At 39.6% G+C, this 25,742-nt stretch overlaps 1 protein-coding gene across 1 annotated transcript in view; it reads left to right on the forward strand.

Moving 5' to 3' along the window:
* The window catches only part of LOC101740098 (phospholipid-transporting ATPase ABCA3), a 45,654-nt gene that overhangs the window by 15,818 nt on the left and 4,094 nt on the right, over positions 1–25,742 (forward strand). The window contains exons 8-28 of the mRNA XM_038016882.2: positions 436–615; positions 1,282–1,488; positions 7,749–7,855; positions 9,476–9,608; positions 9,874–10,103; positions 10,335–10,734; positions 11,652–11,793; positions 11,952–12,034; positions 13,171–13,559; positions 14,176–14,385; positions 15,830–15,934; positions 16,483–16,654; positions 17,592–17,717; positions 17,960–18,083; positions 18,427–18,545; positions 18,622–18,746; positions 18,813–19,203; positions 21,923–22,080; positions 22,364–22,460; positions 22,739–22,930; positions 25,558–25,660. Coding sequence (XP_037872810.1) covers positions 436–615; positions 1,282–1,488; positions 7,749–7,855; positions 9,476–9,608; positions 9,874–10,103; positions 10,335–10,734; positions 11,652–11,793; positions 11,952–12,034; positions 13,171–13,559; positions 14,176–14,385; positions 15,830–15,934; positions 16,483–16,654; positions 17,592–17,717; positions 17,960–18,083; positions 18,427–18,545; positions 18,622–18,746; positions 18,813–19,203; positions 21,923–22,080; positions 22,364–22,460; positions 22,739–22,930; positions 25,558–25,660 — 3,793 coding nt within the window. The remainder of the gene's footprint in view (positions 1–435; positions 616–1,281; positions 1,489–7,748; positions 7,856–9,475; positions 9,609–9,873; positions 10,104–10,334; positions 10,735–11,651; positions 11,794–11,951; positions 12,035–13,170; positions 13,560–14,175; positions 14,386–15,829; positions 15,935–16,482; positions 16,655–17,591; positions 17,718–17,959; positions 18,084–18,426; positions 18,546–18,621; positions 18,747–18,812; positions 19,204–21,922; positions 22,081–22,363; positions 22,461–22,738; positions 22,931–25,557; positions 25,661–25,742) is intronic.

Raw genomic sequence — 25,742 nt, forward strand, 5'->3', positions numbered from 1 at the left:
GTTGTATATGGGCTCCAGTAACCAACCACTAAACAGCAGGTGGGCTGTGAGCTCGAAAAAAAAGCTCTAAACGGTCTCGGCGACGAGTGCACAAGAAAAGCTGCGGTACATAAGAAATTTTGAGGTCTTGTAAAGCGCACCACCACCAGAACTGATGACCGTGACCACTCTGCCAAGTGTGCACGACTAACCATAAACGAGCTCCTCTCTCTGGTACATTAAGTGGTTACTGGAACTCATATCACAACATGAATCTCGTCACCCACCTTAAATTAACCCACCCTATAGTACAACTAACGGCTGTGGCATCCTTCAAACCGAAACACGTAACTGCTTAACGGTAAAAATAGTTACGTTATTAGTATCTGGACGTGTGGATTTACAATATAAACATCAAATTAACAAAAATTAAAACATGTACCAAACTCATTGTAGCAAACACCGCCGCGTCTTTTATGGCTCTCATATGGTTCGCAACGTTCGCAGTCTTTATGTTCACCCAAATGATTAACGAGACCATGTCTGCCCCAGTTAAAATAACACTATGTTTGTTATCAAACACTGCCATTGGATACGCATTCCAGATGATTATCATTGCCGAAGGAACGATGCAAGGTTTGTGATTCACATTTCCAAATATAAATAAATATATGTTTCATCATTTAGCAGCCTTAAAATCTCCTGTATCATTTGCGACAAAAACACAGATCGTCTTCTCACATTAAAACTGTATAATCTCAAAATTTACTAATTTTACAGGAGTGTTTTAAAGGTTTAACATGTCATATTTTTAATATTAATCATATTTGCAAAATTTATTTTTAATTTTTTACCATTTACACTATCTGTGTTTTAAAGTAAGATAAAACTATGTAATCATTTTGTTAATAGTAGTCAAAACATAGGTAAACTAAAAAAAAACTAAACTAGGCTCTTTTGACAGTATTTATGAGAAAAATACTGATGATACCAAATGTTTTCGCATATTAACTCAATTACGAATTTTTTTTGGAAATTGTACACTTTTAATGCGAAAAGACGAGATACGTTTAAAGAATGTTAAAAAACGTTGTCATAGAAAAGCATAACCTATTCAGATGTCCCCTCCTAGCTGAGCCTTTGCTCGCCCACCTGTCCTGGTGAAACTGGAAAGGCCTCCGGGCCACCAGTAATCCTGCAATCATAAAAAAAAAAAACCTATTCAGATACGTCTTAAGATATATTGCAAAGACGTCGAGAAATACACAAACGTGCAGACGATAACGTTTCTTATGATTTTAGGTTTACAATGGGCCAATTTCTTTGAGCCGATATCGTACAGTGAAAACTTTCAACCGGCTCATGTAGCCTTCATGCTAATATTGGACTCCGTGATGTACATGGCGATCGCCGTGTATGTGGAGAACATACGACCCGGAATGTACGGAGTGCCGTTGCCTTGGTACTATCCTTTCACTGTTAGTTATTGGTGGCCGAACAGAATATCTGGTAAGTTTTCATCCGTCGTGATAAAGTCGAAACTTGCATGATCAAAAGCAGAAATTCCAATATGAATTAAAATTCGTACTAGACTATAAACTAGATAAGATAGGTAATTAAATAACTAGAATATAATTCGCGAAAGACAACATTAATATATTTTTCCAAATTTATATAGTAATATATTATTTTAGCAGCATACAATCTAAATTCAAATGTTTAATTCTCTTATGTACTTGTCTTTGTGAATCTCTTTATTGCTTTAATGGGTGGACGAGCTCACAAACCACCTGGTACTACGTGGTTACCGAAGCCAATAGACATGAACAATGGAAATACCGCCTACCTTGGGACGTGAGTTCTAAGTCTCAGTTTTTTTTGGAAGCGCATTAGTATTTCACGGCAGAAAAAGGCAAAGCGGTGGTACCTACGCTCACAGGACCCCACCCACCTCATTATTCGATTTACAAATATTTGGATGAAAATGAAATATTATACCGATATGAAGGGTATAGTTTTTTTTTATTTTTTTTTTATTGCCCTTGTAGGCAGACGAGCATACGGCCCATCTGATGGTGAGTGGTTTCCGTCGCCCATGGACTTCAGCAATGCCAGGGGCAAAGCCAAGCCGCTGCCTACCGATCACCTTTCACCTATCACCTTTAAATTAGTAGAATCACTAAACATGAAATCACAACAATAATTTCATAATGACAGTGACGTAAGTCGCTTCAAGGTCGCTTCAAATATAGGCTGTCTTGTAACACAGTTAGGAAGTGTGAAGTGTTATGTAATCGTAATGTGATTATAAACTTGAACTTCCGACGAGTAGCAAGCACATAAATTATAATAAACATTGAGCAAATGAAGGCTACATATCATACATACAATCGTTTTTAAGTTAAAAAATACTCTGTTTTAAATCATCCTTAGAAAGATATTCACAATAATTCACTTTTACGGTTTAATACTGCGTTACTGCGAAAATTTGTCGGTAGTTTGCTCAGTATTCAAATTTCTAGGAATATCACGTTAGTATGTCCATGACCACGTAAACTGTAAAATATTCCTAGCTGTATATTTATCTTTAAAAGTAGTTTTAATACTGCCTAAGATTCGCAAAAATCTAAGAATATACAAACGTATTTAGATACAGAAGTTTTGTTACATAATTTCTAATAAGTCTAGACAAGTTGGCATATTTTATCGAGCTCGCTTATACATATTTTGGCTGTGCAAACCGCTAATTTAATTTTTTTTTAATTTAGAAATATCATGGTCATATAACGACCATAAATTATAATTATGTATGTTCACACATACATAATAATATGTGTATGATCCTCCGAATGTCTAGTCTTCATTTTTTGCAAATTTAACTTGACGCATAAAACCGAAGAGATTGACGTCAACAATATTGTAAAAAAGACACACCTTACTTGTACATCCGGGTCCTACAAGACGTACAATTAACATGCCCATGATTAATAGTGTTTTTCATGTCTAGGTACCTACATAAATCACAACCAATAAAAAATCCATATAGTTATATTGAACAAAATTAATTTTATTTGAACGCGTCCACACAAGCAGAAAGTGGGGCCCATACGCTCTGATCAGTTCCGATCCTTTAACCACTTAAGAGCAGGTGGATCAATTAAACTAGAGCCAAATTATTATTTGCTGTGTTTATTAGACAGCTCTAGACTATCGCTACAGAAAGAATGTACGATACAAATCAATATCGTTTTAAAGTGCCGTCTTCGAACTGTCATGTCGTCGTGATTGTCAGCTCTATAATAAATACCGTTGTAGTCAGCATACAGCCCATTCGGTGGTAATCACCGTAGACACAAGCAGCCACCGTGGTTCATGAATATCAGTAATGTTAGGGGCACAGCCAAGCCGCTACCTACCGAACCAAAATGTTTGAAATTAGTAGGAATTCGCTATTCTGTACCTCGCCTGTGACACCTCGCAGACAAAATGTCTGACTCGTTTAACTTTCAATGAAGAGCCATTGGTACCTTTCACGTATAAATTCAGGGCTCTAGTTGAATATTTGCAAATAGCTATAAATTAATTAAACTATTAATTACGACAACATTATTTTAATGCAATCGACCTAGTCGATTCTTTAACCACGTCTCGGCTTATAAAACACTGAGGAACGTCCTGGCTATTTTAATTTGTCCGTCTCTATGCAACCGGCGGTAACTTTAGTAACTCTTTTATTTATTTCTTATACGAGGTCAATGAGTTCATGGCCCACCCTGTAATGAGGTCTAAGTCTCAATTGTATGGTACATATAGTATATATGTATTTATTCCCCACCTATTCGCTGGTAGCCTAAAGTGTTATTCCAGCTACCCTATAGCTGATAGGTGAGCTCAGGGGCTCAACCGGAGAGAGTTTGCGAACACTGACCCTAACAAGAGCAGTGCATCGCAGAATCTACTACCGGATCGGATTGGCGACCCGCTGAGAAGGTCTGGCGAAAAACTCAGTGAGTTGTTTATGTTTATGGATTAGTTAGACTGGTGCATGAAGAGCTTAAAGCACCGAGAACGGATCCAGGAAATCCGATAAGACGACATGTTTCAGGTTAAGGGAGCATTGCGTTGCCTCCTCGCCTGGGTCTGATAATATATCATTATCCCACCCAACAAACCGGACAAAATACTGATTCGCAGCAGAAATAGACAGGATGGTTATACCAACTCGTACCTTTCCGGGCTCATTGTATCAACACATAACGTTTTAATTGTGGAAGTTATTCGCAAGTTGATCGTACGTATTTACTTAAAAATTTGATATTTCTATAATCCGGTAATTATATAATTCTTAATTAATAAATAAGGTCCAATACGCCGGGACCAGAAAATCGTCTCCTTGCAAGAGACGCAGTCCGGGTCGTTAAAATCTAAAGTCGCATGTTGACTACCGCTGAGTAAAACGAATTGCACAGAGAGAATTCTCACACTGCAGCAGCAGTTTGACACATTCGTCAGTGACAAAAGGCGATCGTCATTTATGTTATGGCTAGATTATACAACATAGTGATATTCCGACTGTCGAATATTGCCTTGATTATTCTTTGTTAACTGCTCAGATTACGCTTTGACGGCTACCCGTTTCTAGAACAAAAAATCAATGTTGTACCGCTATATTTTAAGAATTCACTAGTGAGAGTTCCTAACGACATCCGAAGCCGCGTTTGTGGGCCAGTTGGAGTGGTTTGTGGCTACGTTGGCTTCATTCAATAAGATACTAGAGAGACCATCGAACTTCTTAAATTTAAATTATTTTGACGCTGATTTCAGAATCTAGCTTCGAAACTGCAAATTTATTAAACTGCATAAGCTGTATGTCTGATAATATGTATGTATAACTTTACTTAAAACAGCAGACGCTTTGTTTGACCTACAAAAACAATTACTCTAGAGGTCAAGTGCGTTACCCTGGTTACAGGACGTTGACATCAAAATAATTTTAATATCAAGTTAAACCTGTTTTAAAACCGGTGTTTATGGTTTATAGAGTTGTTTTCTTTACATTGTTCGAACAATTATAATGTAAACAACGTTCGAATGTCGGGAAAATGCACACAAATAACTTTTTTAAAACAAATTGTGCGTTGACCCGAAATATTTTATAAATTATGTTTTGTTTTGCTCATCAATAAATGTTTTTTCAGCTAAAAAATCAATGCGGATGTTAATATAAACAATTTACTCTAAATATATACCTAGTCCAGCCATAAGTTCTGTTACAAATGAAAATGCTTTTTTTTAAATGAAGTAATGTAATATTATTAAAATTTATACCTACATATTTATTAAAGACTCAGTCAAAAAAGTTAGTAAGTAAAAAAAAAAAACTATTCGAAATGAACACCTTTGGCTGTTTGGCCACGAATCTTTGGATTTGCGCACTGTTTCCAAGGGAAATTTCGCCACTGCTTGCTCCAAAGATTTTTTAAGAGACTCCAATGTCGTCGTGTCATTTAGAGCAGGCCATATGCCCTCTAAAACAGACCATAATTTGAAATCTAAAGGCTTGAGATCTGGACTAGATGAGGGCCAGTCTTCAGCTCTTATAAAGTCCGGAACGTTGGTTTCAAGCCAGGCGTGGGTAGTTCGTGCCTTGTGACCAGGTGCATGGGTCCAGCTGGAAATTCCACGGTATTTAAAAGTATATTGCTGAGAGGCTTCACAACATGATACAAGACTGTATCTTGATACACTATAGCTGAAGTTTTCACTTCTTTTTCACAAAAATGTATTTTTGTGACTCCTAGATACGACACGCCCCACCAACGTGTGAGTGTGCACGGGTACGTACCATCACCCTACCTATTTCAGCCGTGAAGCAGTAATGCGTTTCGGTTTGAAGGGTGGGGCAGCCGTTGTAACTATACTGAGACCATAGAATTTATATCTCAAGGTGAGTGGCGCATTTGCGTTGTAAATGTCTATGGGCTCCAGTAACCACTTAACACCAGGGGGGCTGTGAGCTCGTCCACTAATCTATGAAAAAAAAAAAGAACATCACTGACGCAGGATGATGACCACGCTGTACCTTTCCGACCACTTGAGCAGCTTCTTTAGAACTATGACCCCGTACACTTTATCATTTTGTATAGTATAGTGTTCTTCAAGCGTGAAAATTTTTCTATGCCTTTCACCTGCGTATCGCGACAGAAAGCGTTTTGATCGATCCACTCTCTTTAATTTTAAAGATTGATTTAGGGGATTTCCTGTATATCGATGATAATCACCGAGCTTCAGGTCTTGTTTTATAATACGCGAAAGAGTCCTAGCGGGAATCTTCATTTCTCGCGATAAGGTTTTTTACTTTCTAAAGGGGTTTCGACGAATTCTTGCTTTAACAGCATTAACAGCCTTGGTAGTTCTAACTGCACGCGGCCGCCCCGATCTTTTCTGGTCTTCGACAGACGAAGTGTTGTTGTATCAGTTGATAGTACAATTTACGAACATACGGCTTATACCAAGGTTTTGAAGTGTCTGGAATATGACCGACGGCTCCATACCTACTTTGTGCAAGGCGATCACTGTAATCCTATTTTCTTTAACACCCTATTCCATATTGTAATTTGATAATGGACACGAAAAAATATGTGAAATGGCGCAAAATCGAAAGAAGTTTTTAAAATAATATACGTGTTCCAAATTCAAAATAATTAAAAGTTGAAAAAAGAAAAGTTTTTATGTGATAGTATTTGTAGTGGACTGTATGATTAGGATTGGCAAGGAACTTGTTAAATAAACTCGCGAGGATTGCACGTATAAAATTTTAATATTTTAGAAATTTTATAAATCGCGTACAATAGCACGGATGAAAAAAGAATGACAAAACTAAGACATTCCAAAATTCAAAATTCAAATGTAATGTCAGAAACCACAACCACAACAATAAAAAAGGTTTTATACCAATTTTGTTGGGTTTCCAACAGTATTTATGGCCAGACTAGTTACATAACTATATCGGTATACTTTCTTTATATATTCATATAACCTCATCAACGCAATCGACACTGAAAAGTAATTTTTCTGACTTCGTAAGAGTTGAAAACTGAGTCTTGATGTCGATTATTTGTCGTAATATTATATAGTAATATTGCATGCTCCGAGCGCTAGAACCACGAATGCCTAAAACATTTCTAATTATAGGTATTTGTGAACTTTACATACTAAGAATTAAAATTTTAATGCGCTCCACCAAAATTCATCTGTTTAACATAATAGTATGAATGTCCGAAATGCGGAAATTACGGACATTCATGTCTTAAACAGATTAATTTGTTTAATTAATTAATTTCAGATAAAAAAGGTGTCAAACAACAAACAGTGGTCTGATAAATAAATGTTCAAAGAAAATAAGTAAATAAAGGTTTTCTTTGTTCTAATATTCGTAGTCAACCAACCAACCTTTGGATTACGCATATTCGACATTTTGACCTCTGTAAGCCCTACGTCATTACGTTTATTCCCAAATGTATTTAATCATTAATGTTGTAGCTATTTGGGTTGATTGCTCATTTCCTGGCCACGTACGATTACGACAATAAATGATTTTTGATTAATGAAGTAATATTACAATATTTAATCAGCGGCTCATACGAGTATTTGAAATAATATACGTTATATTGGAAAAGATAGATAGTCTGCCTGTTTCTACTAAATAATTACTGTAAATTACCTCGATTTCAGTATGTTACTGTTGACTAATTAATCTTTTTTTTAAGACACAAATCGAGAGAAAACATCTGACGATCTTGAATATAATGATGCATTATTGTCGGTGGTACACGACGAGGAACCCAAAGGCGTTCCCATTGGCGTAAACATTCAAGTAAGAACATTATTTAATCTTATCTAGTCACTAATTTAATGCAGTAGCGAAACATAAAAATATGCTACAATATTTTAATAGTTATGTTTAATATTTTATAATAAAATGAAATACCCACATCCTTTATTATTAATTAGTTATGATAGAACTAAGCTATATGTGAGAATCAGTATTCAAGGCAATATTTTTAATACATGCTCTAACTGTTCTTTTTTTCGTCTGCATTTTTTGCGCTGACTCAACATTGGGTTTTGAAAGTGACAAATCTCCTTTTACTATTAAATCCTTTTTTATTATATACTAGCTGACCCGGCAGACTTCGTAGTGCCTCAATCGATAAATACAAGACCTAAATTTTTGTATAAAATAAACTTAAAACAAACAAAAGGAGTCCGTGCCACGGGGGACACATCAAAGGAAAAACAAAATTGTTATTTTTATTTAATTCCGAACATTTTCATTCATTTATCTACTTTCTAAACCCTCTCTGGACTTCCACAAATAATTCAAGACCAAAATTAGCCAAATCGGTCCAGCCGCTCTCGAGTTTTAGCGAGACTAACGAACAGCCGTCGTTGAAGTCGTCGTGGCCTAACGGATAAGACGTCCGGTGCATTCGTGTTGAGCGATGCACCGGTGTTCGAATCTCGCAGGCGGGTACCAATTTTTCTAATGAAATACGTACTCAACAAATGTTCACGATTGATTTCCACGGTGACATCGTGTAATAAAAATGAAACCCGCAAAATTATAATTTGCGTAATTACTGGTGGTAGGACCTCTTGTGAGTCCGCACGGGTAGGTACCACCACCCTGCCTATTTCTGCCGTGAAGCAGTAATGCGTTTCGGTTTGAAGGGTGGGGCAGCCGTTGTAACTACAATTGAGACCTTAGAACTTATATCTCAAGATGGGTGGCGCATTTACGTTGTAGATGTCTATGGGCTCCAGTAACCACTTAACACCAGGTGGGCTGTGAGCTCGTCCACTCATCTAAGCAATAAAAAAAAAAAAAAAAAAAATACAGCAATTCATTTTTTTTATATATAGATAAATTGCGACGCGGCAACGTTTCGAATAAATACTTTTACACTTTGCCTGATCACGGTTGGTAAATCGTCTAGAACATTAGTTTTAGTTACGTATAGGACACGTAAAAAAAGAAAAAATCTATATATTAATACGCGAAGCAAAAACTTTGTATCCCTTTTTACGCAAATTGCGCGGACGGAGGAGTATGAAAATTTCCACACTTATAGAGAATATAGAGAAGAAGTGCACAATGTTAATATTTTTTTTAAATAATGCATAAAAGATACATTAAATCAATAAAGAAAACATTACACACACTACATACCATGTATTTGACGCACACACGCATGCATACTATTTATTGTCAAACTTTTGTTCTTGACGTCTGTTGTCAAATTGAGAATAGATTAAATTGAATATTGTTTGTCTTTGTTAATATTTTTTATAGTGTAGTCTTGGCGAAATTTGTGATTATAGAAGTATAAAATAGAATCATAATAGTGTACAAACTTACAATTCCAATTAATTATAGTCGAATTTCGACTACTGCGGGACCTCTAGTTATAATAATTTAGTGCTGTGGTTTCAGAATCTCACAAAAAGATATAAGGGACGGGGGAAAGCTGTCGATAATTTAAATCTTAGACTTTATGAAAACGAGATTACAGTACTTCTGGGTCACAATGGAGCGGGGAAAACGACAACGATTTCTATGTTAACAGGTAATATTTGAATAATACCCAACAAAATCCATTATCATAATTCATCACCCGTGCAACTATACAACAATAACTATCCATTATTACATATTCACAATATATAATTTGTTCTTACCAAACTCTTCAAATGTACTTACCAAGCTCATTAATCAAATATTATTTTATTAAAAAATATATTATTAACTATCAATTCAAACCTAACTGTACGTACGGTAACAGTTGTACGATGCAAATGTAATGGAACTATTAAAAATATTTTTTGTTATAGGAATGGTCCCTCCAACATCAGGATCGGTAACGATCAATGGATATGATATCGTGACGGAAACGGAAAAAGCTAGACGTTCTCTTGGAATATGTCCTCAACATAATGTACTGTTCCCTGACCTGACCGTAGCTGAACATTTAATTTTTTATTCAAAGCTAAAGGGGATTCCCGAATCAGAAATCAATGAAGAAATAGATCATTTCGTCAAACTTCTCGAATTGGATGACAAGGTAATTAACATACATTATATATTTTGTTTTCAATCTTTCTTAAGCTATTACTATAATTAATCAATTTATCATAAAATTACCTTAGTTATTTAAATTTAGTTTGAGGAAGTGTTAAAAATTTTTTTTTTTTAAGTATTCTTGGTTTTTAAGTATCCAATATTGCATTAAGGGTAGAATGACAGAAATGTAAATTGGTTATGACTCGGAGCGATACCTTGTGTTGTGTGCCAGAGGCACGCGGCGGCATCGAGTCTGTCGGGCGGGCAGAAGCGGCGGCTGTCGGCGGGCTGCGCGCTGTGCGGGCGCTCGCGCGTGGTGCTGCTGGACGAGCCCACGTCGGGCCTGGACCCGGCGGCGCGGCGCGCGCTGTGGGACCTGCTGCAGCGCGAGAAGCGCGGCCGCACCGTGCTGCTGACCACGCACTTCATGGACGAGGCGGACGTGCTGGCCGACCGCGTGGCCGTGCTCGCCGCCGGCCGCCTGGCCTGTCTGGGCTCCCCCTACTTCCTCAAGCGCCACTACGGACTCGGCTACAAGCTCGCGCTCGTCAAGGACGCCGCCTGCCAAGTCGATCTTGTCACGGAATTCTTCAAAACATATGTCCCTAATCTCAAGCAAAATTCAAATATCGGTAAGCTTATTCACTGATATGTCAATCAATATGACATTATGGTGTTCCTTTATAGAACGTCTACAGCGCGAATTAGTACATTGTGCACCAAGGGAGAAAAGTAGGACATTTCCTCCCGCGTATAAAATTGCCAAAATTGCGGCAAACACGCGGAATGAGATGTCTTACTTTTTTCCCGCGGTGCACATACTATTTTTTCTCCTACCAGGCCGAAAGTTCGACATTGTAAAAAACTTAGCACCCGTGGAGTACCGAGCCGCAATCCCCCGCCAGGGACGAATCCCTGGCGGGGGATTGCCAGCCACTTATAAAAAAAACAATTTACCTGTTTTTTTATTTTTATATAAACTACTACTCATTGAATAAGAACTGTCTCATGAACTCTGATGATCCCGCGTGTTTGCCAATTTTAGGCAATGTTAGGCAATAGAGTACCAGAATGCCAAGACAATTGCTCTATGGCAAACCAGAGGGCCGCAGAAGTCGTGGCAGACCCAAACTTCGATGGTTGGATGGCGTGGAGGAAATACTGGAACCCATAGACATCTACAAAGTAAATGCGCCACACACCTTGAGATATAAGTTCTAAGGTCTCAGTGTAGTTACAACGGCTGCCCCATCCTTCAAACCGAAACGCATTACTGCTTCACGGCAGAAATAGGCAGGGCGGTGGTACCTACCCGTGCGGACTCACAAGAGGTTCCACCACCAGTAAACACCAGGAGGGCTGTGAGCTCGTCCACCCATCTATGCAATAAATAAATAAAAAACAAAGAAAAACCTTATGTTTTGGGGCAGGTGGTGGAATTCACGTTGACATACAACTAGACAACACAAGAATTCATATTATGTAATAAAAAAATTGTGATATTATGATTTGGTTAAGTGATCTGCTTTTACTATTTTTGTCATTTCAGGCTCAGAATTAACTTACATTTTACCTAGTGAGAGTGTAAGTAAATTTCCCGAAATGCTCAAAAAACTTGAAGAAAAGAAAGAGTCTTTATGTATATCAAGCTACGGGTTATCAGTGACTAGCCTTGAGGAAGTTTTTATGAAGTAATTAATAGTTAATAATCTTATTCCACTACCAATAAAAAACTAGTCATTAAACAAATGAAGAAAAAAATATTGAAGAAAATTTAAAACTTTGCTTCCTTAATACGCTGTTATTTAAATTACATAATGAATTAACTCAATTTTCAACCAATTTGCAGAGCTGGAATCGAAGATAACAATGTTGAAATAAAAGAAACTAAAGGAGATATCGAAATGATTGATATGAATGGGGACATGTTGAGTGAGTCAACGTTTTACTTATTTGCATAGAATAAAATAGAGATGTACTTTACCCCTTATAGAGACCGCGCGATTTAGGGAATTTTAATGTATCAAATTAAATCTAAAGTAATCTAATCAGAAATAAAGGTAGGCAGTGGCTTGGCTCTGCCTCTGGCATTGCTGAAGTCTATGGGTCGATGGGCGACGGTAACCACTTACCATCAGGTGAGCCGTATACTCGTCTACCTACAAGGGCAATAAAAAAAATAGAAATCCGCAGGATAGTTAAAATCAATAAATATTATTGAAACGGAAAGTTAAAGTGGCAGTGGCCAGTAAATATACCGTTCGTACCTAATGGTAGTCTGTAGCGGGATAACTAATGAAAGGAAAATGATTTTCAAGTGTCGTCTACGTATTTAAAATGCAGTGTTTGATAACCTCACGCATGAAGGACGTCGTGGCCTAACGGATAAGACGTCCGGTGCATTCGTGTTGAGCGATGCACCGGTGTTCGAATCTCAGGCGTGTACCAATTTTTCTAATGAAATACGTACTCCACAAATGTTCACGATTGACTTCCACGGTGAAGGAATAACATCGTGTAATAAAAATCAAACCCGCAAAATTATAATTTGCGTAATTACTGGTGGTAGGACCTCTTGTGAGTCCGCGCGGGTAGATACCACCGCCCTGCCTATTTCTGCCGTGAAGCAGTAATGCGTTTCGGTTTGAAGGGTGGTGTAGCCGTTGTAACTAAAACATGAGACCTTAGAACTTATATCTCAAAGTGGGTGGCGCATTTACGTTGTAGCTGTCTATGGGCTCCAGTAACCACTTAACACCAGGTGGGCTGTGAGCTCGACCACTCATCTAAGCAATAAAAAAAAAAAAGATGAACCAAAGTGTACCTATAGACAGTAAAATGCCACGGGTTGCGCTGAGGGATAAGTTGAGTGAGGCATACGACCTCCTATAAATAGATATAAGCTCAGATTTTGATCATTTTAAAATATGTCTCAAAGGATATTCATTAATGTTTTATTAGCCCACTGCTTTGCTCTGAATCAATTAGGATCATTCAGCCAGATGTATATGTTACATATTATACATAAATTAAACAACTTTCAAAATTAGATAAATATTTTATTTCAGAGGACAATGAGCCTTTACATAAAACGCAAGGGTTTCATTTACTGAAGAATCACATAAAAGCTATGTTCTTGAAACTGATGTACAACACATTGAGAAATAAGGCACTCGCTGCGATACAAATAATATGGCCAATAATAAACATTATTTTATCGATGATAGTTTCACTATCTTGGAAATTCTTGAATGTATTGCCCCCGCTTGAACTAAGCCTGGAGAGTGGATTTAAAGGAACCGAGACATTAGTATCGCAAGGTAACGATTTGAGAGACGGCAGTACTGAAGCTAATGTCATGATGGCATACAAAGATTATTTCAAACGATCAACGTACCCCGGCTTGAAGTTATTGGATGTCGGAACTTCTAACTTAAAAAACGTCTATTTGAAACTTGTAAGTATTAGTAGTTAGTATAATTAATCACTATAATAAACAATTAAAGTATTTTTGATATTATTCTTCTCATTGTAAATGATAATTTTAATTTATCATTTGTGGGTGTGAAAATTGCTGCCTTTGCAATTTTTTTGCTATGCTATGCTATTAAAATAAAATTGTGTTTACTATTTCGAGGCCTTTAAACAAAGTGAAACTATTTTTTCATAAATTCATAAACATTGGAAATGGTGTTAATCTGTGTTTTTAAAGTCTATAGACATCACATTGTAAATGCCACTGCCCTTGCGATCTCACAGAATGCTCTACCAGCAGTAGATTCTAGAACCATGTTGTTTAATTATTATTTATGTTTTCCGACGTTAGATCTCCATGGTATCAACTATTCTAGTCGAACATTTGGGGTAGTCATTATTATAATTGTATTATGGCAATCTAGGGTACCATTTTGAGGATATCTTTGCCCAAATGTATTTTCTAAAAATTAATCTAAAGGTCAGCGCTTAAAAAAATAGAATAAAAATTACACGCGAATTCTATTTTCGCAAAGTCCGGTCTCATTTCAAGGTCCCAGTTTCGAGTAGCTACAGGTATGCTTAAATTATTTTCACAGATCGCAGAAGATCAATCTCGAGTACGATATGAAGATCTAGTGGGAGCTACATTTCGTAATAACAGCATAACAGCCTGGTTCAGTAACTACGGTCTTCATGATTCTGCTATCTCGCTTTCACTAGTCGAGAACGCAATAATTCGTTCTCTGTCACCCAATACAACTTTGACATTTGTCAACCATCCGCTACCATATTCAGTTGAAGGAATGGTAAATATGAACTACATAATGGCTCCTCTTCACAATCGGCCATGATGGGCCAACAAATGATCGTCCATCATCGCCGCCATGATCGGGCAACTCTCCACACAATCGTGAACGTTCATTTACTGACTGTCTACTGATATGTTAAGACACCTAGGTATCGATGATGGAAATCGAGGGGATCGCGGCTGCGACAATATTTTTAGTTAGTCATATAGTCATTTAGTTATAGTGCGCGAAAAAAGAATCGTGAAAACTTTTTTTTATTGCCCTTGTAGACAGACGAGCACACCTGATGGTGAGTGGTTACCGTCGCCCATGGACTTCAGCAATGCTAGGTGTAGAGCCAAGCCGCTGCCTACCGGTAACTATAAACAAGATTGAGGAAGAGAAGTTGGTGGGTCGTGGCTATCAATCGGAACAAATAAGGTCCACGTAACCATAGTTTTGTAGTCGACACAATTGACACACACTCGAGACAACTACGTCCTGACTAATCGGCGATGGTGTGGACGCTCACACAATCATGGGCCATCATTCCTTTGATCTATCGACACAACGCCGATTGCGCACGATCATACGCGATGATGGCCGATCACAGACATTTATGCCCTCTACACTATCGTGAGTTCGTATAATCGCCCATCATGGCCGATTGTGAAGAGGAGCCATTATATATCTGATTTTTATGCGTTTTGTTTTATGCATTTAATAGGTAATAATTGAACCACTCTTATTTTTCACTAACTATGAACGAGAAAACGAGCTAAGAATAATAAGTAGACTTTAGATTGGTCACATGGGAAATCATGTCATGTGATTGTTGATAAAAAATTGTTACAATAAATTCATTTTATTTAATGATTTAAATATAAATCATTAAAAATTGCTAAACTTGTCATTGAATTAATTAAGATTAAAATTACTTTTAAGGTTGTTTTATTTTAGTGCCAGCCCGATCTGGTTTTGCTTAAACTAAATTAACGAAAACGAACCAGTTTTTTGATATCAAGGTAGAACTAGTAGTAGCAAAAAAAGGCTTAACGTGATAAAAGATAAATTTTGACACCGTATTTATTTATTAAAATTCAACAACATGTCAATTAATAGATCTGGGCATTATAATATGTAGTAGGTATAAAGAAAAAAGACCAAAACAGGATTTCACAAACTTAATAATACTACGTATTATATTGTGTTAATAGCTTAATATAGTGTGTATAAATAGTATATGTAATACTCAACATCTAATATGTGTAGGGTGATCAAAACTATTTTACATAAAAGTAGTTACGGAAACGTATTTCCTTGTGACATAAAAAAATTATACTGCCGATAACGCAATAAATAGTATTTTTTGTAATTAAGATTTTAATATTCAATTATGTTTATCATTAATTATGTTTTTAAATATAATTGTACGTTTGCTTTTAATTCGTATTATTTCTAGGTTCAAGTAATGTCTACCGGAACAAACACCGCCTTCATGTTTTCTTTTAGCCTGGGATTTTGTATAGCGGTTATAAGCTCTTTTCTGGTTCTCTTTGTAATTAAAGTAAGTATTTTTTAAATTGTTACTGATAGGCAGACGAGCTTTATCAAAATATAAAATTTTCAATTGGAATTCCGGTTTCAAGGAAGCAATGGTCAAGTGAATGGCACCTTCCCGCGCTATTATCACAGTGAACTTTAACACTAGTAAATTTAAATTCTTTAAAGTACACTATAAACATTTTCTTGATCATGTTCTGTTTGAGCATTATTTATCCGATCAGATTGAACACGTGAACATTCAGATTTTATTGTATGCTACATTAGAGTATTGAAAACACATACTTGAGCCCCTGAGCTCACCTACTCGCCCGGTGACGCTGATATGGTATCTCAAGATCATTATCCTAGGTAGGAAAAAAAATGCAAACCCAATTCGCCCTATCTATAATATAACATCTCTACGCTTTGTTAGTAAGATATACTCGCAACCTGTTTCTCACGGTACTTACTACATCATAAAACCTACTGCTCATTAAACAACTAAAGTTTCATTAAATAATTATATTGAATTTTTATTTTGTTTTAAAAGTGTTTTAAAACGTTTCGTAGGAGCGCATCAGCGGTGCGAAACTTCTCCAAAGAGTATCAGGAGTGCGACCGGTAGTAATGTGGAGTACTGCCCTCATTTGGGATTGGATTTGGTTGTTTCTGAACCACATTTGCATTATAGTCACTATTGCGTGCTTCCAAGAAATGGGAATGTCGACGCCTGCTGAACTTGGTAAGTAATAGGAATATGAACATTTTTACTGGTGGTAGGACCTCTTGTGAGTCCGCGCGGGTAGGTACCACCGCCCTGCCTATTTCTGCCGTGAAGCAGTAATGCGTTTCGGTTTGAAGGGTGGGGAAGCCGTTGTAACTATACTGAGCCCTTAGAATTTATATTTCAAGGTAGCGGCATTTATGTTGTAGATGTCTATGGGCTCCGGTAACCACTTAACACCAGGTGGGCATCTAAGCAAAAAAAATATTAACATGAGTACCTAAGCTATGGGACGTTTGTTCGTGTTCTCTATTAACGCGTCCCTCATTCGATTAGGTCTGAATAGGGTTTACTTTAATGTTTGCTAAGTGCTTCACAAGTTACAGACATTATTTAAAACACTTGTCTGATTAATTTTTAATCAATTTTTTTTTATACATCTGACAATTTTTAAAGTTTAGACTATGCTACAAATTTGTAATCTCTGACGACTCGATCCAGTAATATACTCGTAATACACGTACAGATGAAATGGTTTCTAATAACACATATACTAGTTGAACAATGTAAATAAGTAGTTCTTTGAACTACATTTACAATATTATTTCCGTCAAAGGCTTCAGCTGCGTAAGAACCCTTCTATTCATAATCGTCAATAATGTCAAATCGATTGAAACCATGGGACCCGTCCCACAGGAGCACCCATATTGCTGCATACCCATTTCCGGAAATACCTCAACCAATTCGGAAATTATCACCAATTCAAAACCACCTTCAATACGCTTTGTAGATATTCTGTGGTAACGAGAAAAGCTTGTATAAGTAATTGAACTTTTGAAAACTTTTCGTTTTGAGTCTTAGTAACATGCGTACGAGAATATCTTTTGTATAATTTATTAATGCAAGCTCTGTTAGTTGTGCGATTTTAATGACAATATTATTTTTCATAATGCAGGTCGAATTTTATTAGTTCTGATGGTGTTTTCATTGGCAATTATACCGTTGCACTACCTCGCATCGTTCTGTTTCGAAGAAGCCGCCACCGGTTTCAGTAAAATGGTGTTTGTAAATATATTTTGTGGTAAGTATAGAACATGAATTTATGTTTGGAATCAGGGAACCGTTCTAGAAGTGAAAGAATTTCAAGTCGAGAACGGCGGGTTGGGGGGGAGGGAGGTCGTATTGTTATTAACGTGAAGTGTCTAGTACTATCATGGTATATGTCAGGAACTATAACGATAGGTTCTTCGTTTTTTGGAACGGTTCCACAGCACGCCCTGTATTGTTTATGGAGTTTTTGAGTAATCATTACTTTTTTGTCAGGTTCAATGTTGTTCCTTGTCACTGAAGTATTACGGATGCCTTTCATAAATGCTGCTGCTTACGCAGAAATACTTGAGTATCCATTTTCATTGTTACCAATCTACTGTGTCAGCAAGAGTGTCAGGTATATTTTTTTATGAAATATTATATTGTTTAGTGGTGGTGGACCTCATGTGAGTCCACACGGGTAGGTATCACCGCCCCGCCTATTTCTGCCATGAAGCAGTAATGCGTTTCGGTTTGAAGGGTGGTGCAGCCGTTGTAACTATACTACGACCTTAGAACTCATATCTCAAGGTGGGTGGCGCATTTACGTTGTAGTTGCTATAGCCTTCAGTAACCATTTAACACCAGGTGGGCTCGTCCACCCATCTAAGCGATAAAAAAATAAATAATTTGTGAATTTAATTATATTACAAAAAATATACACAGGGTACATATACAATAAAATGAACATAAATTTTCAGGGAAATGGTGACATCTTCAATAAAGATTAAAGCCTGCGACAGCTTATGCAACCAATTAAATTATAAAAATTGCACACGACTAACTATATGCAATGAACTAGACATATCCATGTGTTGTAGTAAGTTTATTAACATAATGTTTTGACGATGTTGAAACAAACATTGAACAGTTAAGTGATCCCCTTTTTTTTTCAGTTGAGGATAATCCATTTTTAGGGTGGAAGGAACCGGGTATTGCAAGATATCTATTTACTATGATAGTTGTAGCGACTGTGTCATTTGCAATATTGCTAGCCAAGGAATACGAACTTTGGAACAAGGTAAACAATATCAAAGAGTAACATGGCATGTATTTAAACAAATTTTCAATTGAATAATTTACACAGGTCTTGTACAAGAAACAAGAAGAGACTATGATGTTATCTGGTACAAAACCAAAATCTAATGAGAGTAAAAAGGTTGAAGTAAATGCAGAAGTTGAAGATGATGATGTTGTGGAGGAAAAACAGCGTGTTCTAGCAATGACAAGTAGTGAGGTCACCGCACACAGCCTCGTGTGTCGCGAGCTGAGCAAGCGCTACCGGCGCCTCGTAGCCGTCGACCGACTCACGTTCGCGGTGCGCGGCGGAGAGTGCTTCGGCCTGCTCGGAGTCAACGGCGCCGGCAAGACCAGCACCTTCCGCATGCTGACCGGCGACGCACGCGTGTCGGACGGCGACGCGCTCGTGCACGGACACTCCGTGCGAGCACACGTGCAGGACGTGCACCGCCTCATTGGTGAGTCGACCCTATTACACCTCAGCTCGGTCCGCATGCTGACCGGCGACGCACGCGTGTCGGACGGCGACGCGCTCATGCACGGACACTCCGTGCGAGCACACGTGCAGGACGTGCACCGCCTCATTGGTGAGTCGACCCTATTACACCTCAGCTCGGTCCGCATGCTGACCGGCGACGCACGCGTGTCGGACGGCGACGCGCTCGTGCACGGACACTCGGTGCGAGCACACGTGTAGGACGTGCACCGCGTCATTGGTGAGTCGACCCTATTACACCTCAGCTCGGTTCGCATGCTGACCGGCGACGCACGCGTGTCGGACGGCGACGCGCTCGTGCACGGACACTCCGTGCGAGCACACGTGCAGGACGTGCACCGCCTCATTGGTGAGTCGACCCTATTACACCTCAGCTCGGTCCGCATGCTGACCGGCGACGCACGCGTGTCGGACGGCGACGCGCTCATGCACGGACACTCCGTGCGAGCACACGTGCAGGACGTGCACCGCCTCATTGGTGAGTCGACCCTATTACACCTCAGCTCGGTCCGCATGCTGACCGGCGACGCACGCGTGTCGGACGGCGACGCGCTCGTGCACGGACACTCGGTGCGAGCACACGTGTAGGACGTGCACCGCGTCATTGGTGAGTCGACCCTATTACACCTCAGCTCGGTTCGCATGCTGACCGGCGACGCACGCGTGTCGGACGGCGACGCGCTCGTGTACGGACACTCGGTGCGAGCACACGTGCAGGACGTGTACCGCCTCATTGGTGAGTCGACCCTATTACACCTCAGCTCAGTCCGTATGCTGACTGGCGACGCACGCGTGTCGGACGGCGACGCGCTCGTGCACGGACACTCGGTGCGAGCACACGTGCAGGACGTGCACCGCCTCATTGGTGAGTCGACCCTATTACACCTCAGCTCGGTCCGCATGCTGACCGGCGACGCACGCGTGTCGGACGGCGACGCGCTCGTGCACGGACACTCGGTGCGAGCACACGTGCAGGACGTGCACCGCCTCATTGGTGAGTCGACCCTATTACACCTCAGCTCGGTCCGTATGCTGACTGGCGACGCACGCGTGTCGGACGGCGACGCGCTCGTGCACGGACACTCGGTGCGAGCACACGTGCAGGACGTGCACCGCCTCATTGGTGAGTCGACCCTATTACACCTCAGCTCGATCCGTATGCTGACCGGCGACGCACGCGTGTCGGACGGCGACGCGCTCGTGCACGGACACTCGGTGCGAGCACACGTGTAGGACGTGCACCGCCTCATTGGTGAGTCGACCCTATTACACCTCAGCTCGGTTCGCATGCTGACCGGCGACGCACGCGTGTCGGACGGCGACGCGCTCGTGTACGGACACTCGGTGCGAGCACACGTGCAGGACGTGCACCGCCTCATTGGTGAGTCGACCCTATTACACCTCAGCTCGGTCCGTATGCTGACTGGCGACGCACGCGTGTCGGACGGCGACGCGCTCGTGCACGGACACTCGGTGCGAGCACACGTGCAGGACGTGCACCGCCTCATTGGTGAGTCGACCCTATTACACCTCAGCTCGGTCCGCATGCTGACCGGCGACGCACGCGTGTCGGACGGCGACGCACGCGTGTCGGACGGCGACGCGCTCGTGCACGGACACTCGGTGCGAGCACACGTGCAGGACGTGCACCGCCTCATTGGTGAGTCGACCCTATTACACCTCAGCTCGGTCCGTATGCTGACTGGCGACGCACGCGTGTCGGACGGCGACGCGCTCGTGCACGGACACTCGGTGCGAGCACACGTGCAGGACGTGCACCGCCTCATTGGTGAGTCGACCCTATTACACCTCAGCTCGGTCCGCATGTTGACCGGCGACGCACGCGTGTCGGACGGCGACGCACGCGTGTCGGACGGCGACGCGCTCGTGCACGGACACTCGGTGCGAGCACACGTGTAGGACGTGCACCGCGTCATTGGTGAGTCGACCCTATTACACCTCAGCTCGGTTCGCATGCTGACCGGCGACGCACGCGTGTCGGACGGCGACGCGCTCGTGTACGGACACTCGGTGCGAGCACACGTGCAGGACGTGCACCGCCTCATTGGTGAGTCGACCCTATTACACCTCAGCTCGGTCCACATGCTGATCGCCGACGCATGTGTGTGGGACGGCGACGCGCTCATGCACGGACCCTTGGTAAGAACCCACGTGCAGGACGTGTATTGCCTCATTTGTGAGTTGACCCTACCACACTAACTCGGTCCGCATGCTGACTGATAACATCTGATGAGCTGTGAGCTCATGAATTCCTCTAGAACAGTAAAAATGCATATTATAATTATTAAAAAAAACAATAGAAAAATATAATATAATATATATGTCTTTATTATATAATTCTAGGTCTCAGTTTTTACAGTACAACGACTGCCCCGCCCTTCAAACCGTAACGCACTACTGCTTCACGGTAGAAATAGGCAGGGTGGTGGTACTTACCCGTACGGACTCACAAAGTGTCCTACCACCAGTAAAAACTGTGTGTTTTATAAACGGGTTACACTGTCTCTCGGTAGAACAGTAAATCAATGCTGTTTTTCAGTCCAGCTCAGTATCTTCTCTATGCAGGCCGGTGCCATACCATAATATTACCATTATCACTAAAGCACAAACAATACTATTTTATATTTACCTCACCGTGTTGCTATGTCGTTTGCTTACAGGTTACTGCCCCCAATTCGATGCACTGTTTGACAATTTAACCGCAAGGGAGATATTGAAGATTTTCTGTTTGCTGCGTGGCATTCCTACGTCAATAGGCGAAACTCATGCCATTCATCTTGCTAAACAATTGGGATTCATAAAGCACTATGACAAGAAGGTAATGTTCTTTTTGAAACCTCCGTTGTGATATCCTACGGCAAGTATCATATTTTTAAATAAGTCGTAACTGTTCACGTACTTATCAATGACTCAAAATAAAATCAGAACCAAAACGAATTAAATTCCGTAAACTCGATCATTTGGAGCACGAGAATAATATTGAAAAATTGATAACTGCCACCGGAATTTGAACACCGGCATAGTTGCATCGCTCAATACGAATAAACCTTTCCCTTTAAACCGCGATTTCTTGATAATACAACGATTATCTAAATTTACAGGTTCGGGAATGTAGTGGTGGAACAAAACGTAAAATCAGTACAGCGGTCGCGTTGCTCGGTGATTACCCAGTTATATTCCTGGATGAGCCTACGACAGGTGATATTGCACTTTCGTAATTATATAGCACTTATTCAACAATTTAATAGTCAATATGTTGCATCTTCATGCGTTTCATCAGTGCGTTTCCAGAGATCATTTTTGCCACGTACCATCCGGCTTTGGAATGAGCTCCCCTCCACGGTGTCCGAGCGCTATGACTTGTCCTTCTCCGACGGTAACCACTCACCATCAGGTGGGCCGTATGCTCGTCTGCCAACAAGGGCGATAAAAAATAAATAAATAAATTTTGTTATCAACATGGACAATAATGAAAGGCATGGATCCGGCGTCGAAGCGGCTCGTGTGGCGCGGCATCAGCAGCGCGGTGGGCGGCGGGCGCAGCGTGGTGCTGACGTCACACAGCATGGAGGAGTGCGAGGCTCTCTGCTCCAAGCTCACCGTCATGGTCAACGGCAGGCTCTGCTGTCTCGGCTCGCTGCAACATCTCAAGAGCAAATTCTCACAGGGTAAGTCGTTTAGCAGCCGTTCAGTGATTCAACTTCTACCGTAATCCATTCAATTTGAAGTCGTCGTGGCCTAAAGAATAAGACGCCCCGCCCCGTGCATTTATGTCAAGCGATGCACCGGTGTTATAGGAACCGTGAAAAGTACAATACGCAGATTATCAGTCAATAGATTAATACCTTCCTTCATTTTTAAATTAATTTACATGGAATTTCTTTAACATCTCTATGGATAAATATATGGCATGGTTGACATCAATGCAATCAAAAATTATCAAATTTGTTTGAAGTACTTAACAATGAAGTTAAATTAAGAAGAGTTTTAGAGAATGTGAGATACATTTCTAGGGCGGTATTCCTACTGTATTGCTATAATTCTCTTTAATGGAGATTTTATACCCCTAAAAATTTTAAATATTTGGTTTCCCTTTAAATATACTATATCAAACGAAGACGATCTATTATTTTACGATTTGTTTTTTGAGTTTACTTCTAAATCGATCAATCGATTTAATTTAAAGATCACGGTACAATTATTTATTTGATGGACTCTAATACTGAGCATTCCATAAATAAGCATAATGTTTTTTTTTCTTCCTTTAAGTAGAATGATATCACGTAACAGCCAGAAATAATTTATATTGTATTCAATTGACACTAGTCCCATCTAGTTTAGTATATGATATTTCTATTTTATAATATTCACTTAGTGTACCAAAATTTGGCATAAATGGCAGTGTAACATTATTTGGATAATTAACAAAAACAATTTATCTGTCTAACACTACGAATAAATTATTTATTCGTAGGTCTAACACCATAAATTAATTCCGTTAGGATTATCTAAGGATGTTTCAAAATTATAAACCTTTTTGTAAGATAGTAATATATGTACCTGACAATAGATGGCAACATATTTTATTATGTAACACGATTTACATGAAGGACACATCGATTATTATTATTATTATTATTATACCTACTCTTGCCAAAAATGCTGAGACAAAGGAAAAAAAAAATCTATTGCAAATAACATTTATTACCATAACAGTATGTTAGTTTTATACATAAAATATAAAACAATTTAAAGTATAAAAAGCTTATTCGAAGTGGTCTCCATTGGCTGCAATACAGTCCTTTAAACGTTGAGGCCAGTTATCAATAGAAGCACGCACTCTCTCCATGGGAAAATTTTTCACTGCCAATCGTACGGATTATTTTAGCGACTCCAAATTATCATGGCGTTTAGAGCAAGCCGTGCTCTCTAAAACTGACCATAAATCATAATCCAGCGGATTAAGATCGGGACTAGACGACGGCCAGTCTTCAGCTCTGATGAAGTCCGAAACGTTCGTTTCCAACCAAGACTGTTTTCAAATATACTTTTTTTGTCGTACTGTTAACATTTAAATTTAGCCTATTTTTCCGCTCTTTGTGAAATTGCTGTAACATGTCATATGTAGTGTGTTATAAGAGATTGCTGTACATGCCTGTAACTGTCTTACATACCAGTACTTAATTTTATACATGTTAATTTTAAGCTTGAATGTTTTGTGTGTATTGCTGTTGGTGTGTCCAAATAAATAAATAAATAAATAAAAAGACTGCGTAGACCGAGCTTTATGACCTGGCGCCGAGTCTTGCTGGAAGGACCATTCTTGATTATTGAACATGGTGTTGTTAAGGGGCTTCACTACCTTCTCAAGAATGGTATCTTGATACACTTGTGCCGATGTTTTGATACCTTTTTCACAAACCGTCACTGAAGTCGGGTAGTGTCCACGTTGCACTCTGTCGACTAATTGGGAAGCTTCCTTAGAGCTTTGAGCATAAATACGGTCATTTTGTTTGTTAAAATGTTGCTCATTGTAAAAAAATTATCATCCGTAAACAAAAAATTTCTATGACCTCCCTTTGCGTACCGCTTCAGTAGTTGTTTCGATTTTACCACCCTATTCTCTTTTAAATTATCAGTTAAGAAATGACCAGTACGTCTCTTATAGGCTGCAAGTCCTAAGTCATCTTTTAAAATACGCGACATGGTTCTAGGTGCTATCTTCATCTCCCGAGATAAAATCTTTTGCTTTCGGACAGGATTTCTTCGAATTCTTTCCCTTACTGCTTTGACCACCTTTTTCGTACGAACACTACGTGGACGGCCAGATCTTTTTCTATCACAAACACAGGAGGTCTCATTGCACCTATTAATAGCCCGGTACACAAACATTTTACTAATACCAAGCGTATGGAGAGTTTTAAAAATTGCATTTGGCTCCATACCTACTTTGTGTAATGCAATCACAGCGATTCGGTTCTCTTTATCACCCCACTCCATTTTAATATCGCAAAATATTGTACAATGTATTGGCGCCAAAATGAGAAAACTCAATGAGCAATCATATAAAAATTACAGATTCCAAATTCAAATGTAATATTTTGTTTATTTTTAATTGTAACAGTATTTATGGCCAGACTAAGTATTCTTTATTGAATACAAAAAATCAAGTGAATATATTAAGGTTGGAGGTTGCCGAAAGCCAATATCTGTATTCAGATTGTTACTCAAATAGATATTTATTAAGTTATGTTCCCAGGGTCTGAACATTATGTTAATGAATAACTTGTTATAGGATACACAATAATCGTGAAATGTAAATCGGGTCCAAATCGAGACGCAGCAGTGCTAGACGTCCACAACTATATGACTACAAATTTTGTTGGTGCTAACCTCATGTGAGTATCTTCTTCTTTGTAATAGTACAAATGTTTAGTTTAAGCTGTTATAGGCGTATAATACGCAAAAGTTACTCACGTG

Source organism: Bombyx mori, chromosome 17 (assembly GCF_030269925.1).
Source record: "Bombyx mori chromosome 17, ASM3026992v2".
Lineage (NCBI taxonomy): Eukaryota > Metazoa > Arthropoda > Insecta > Lepidoptera > Bombycidae > Bombyx > Bombyx mori.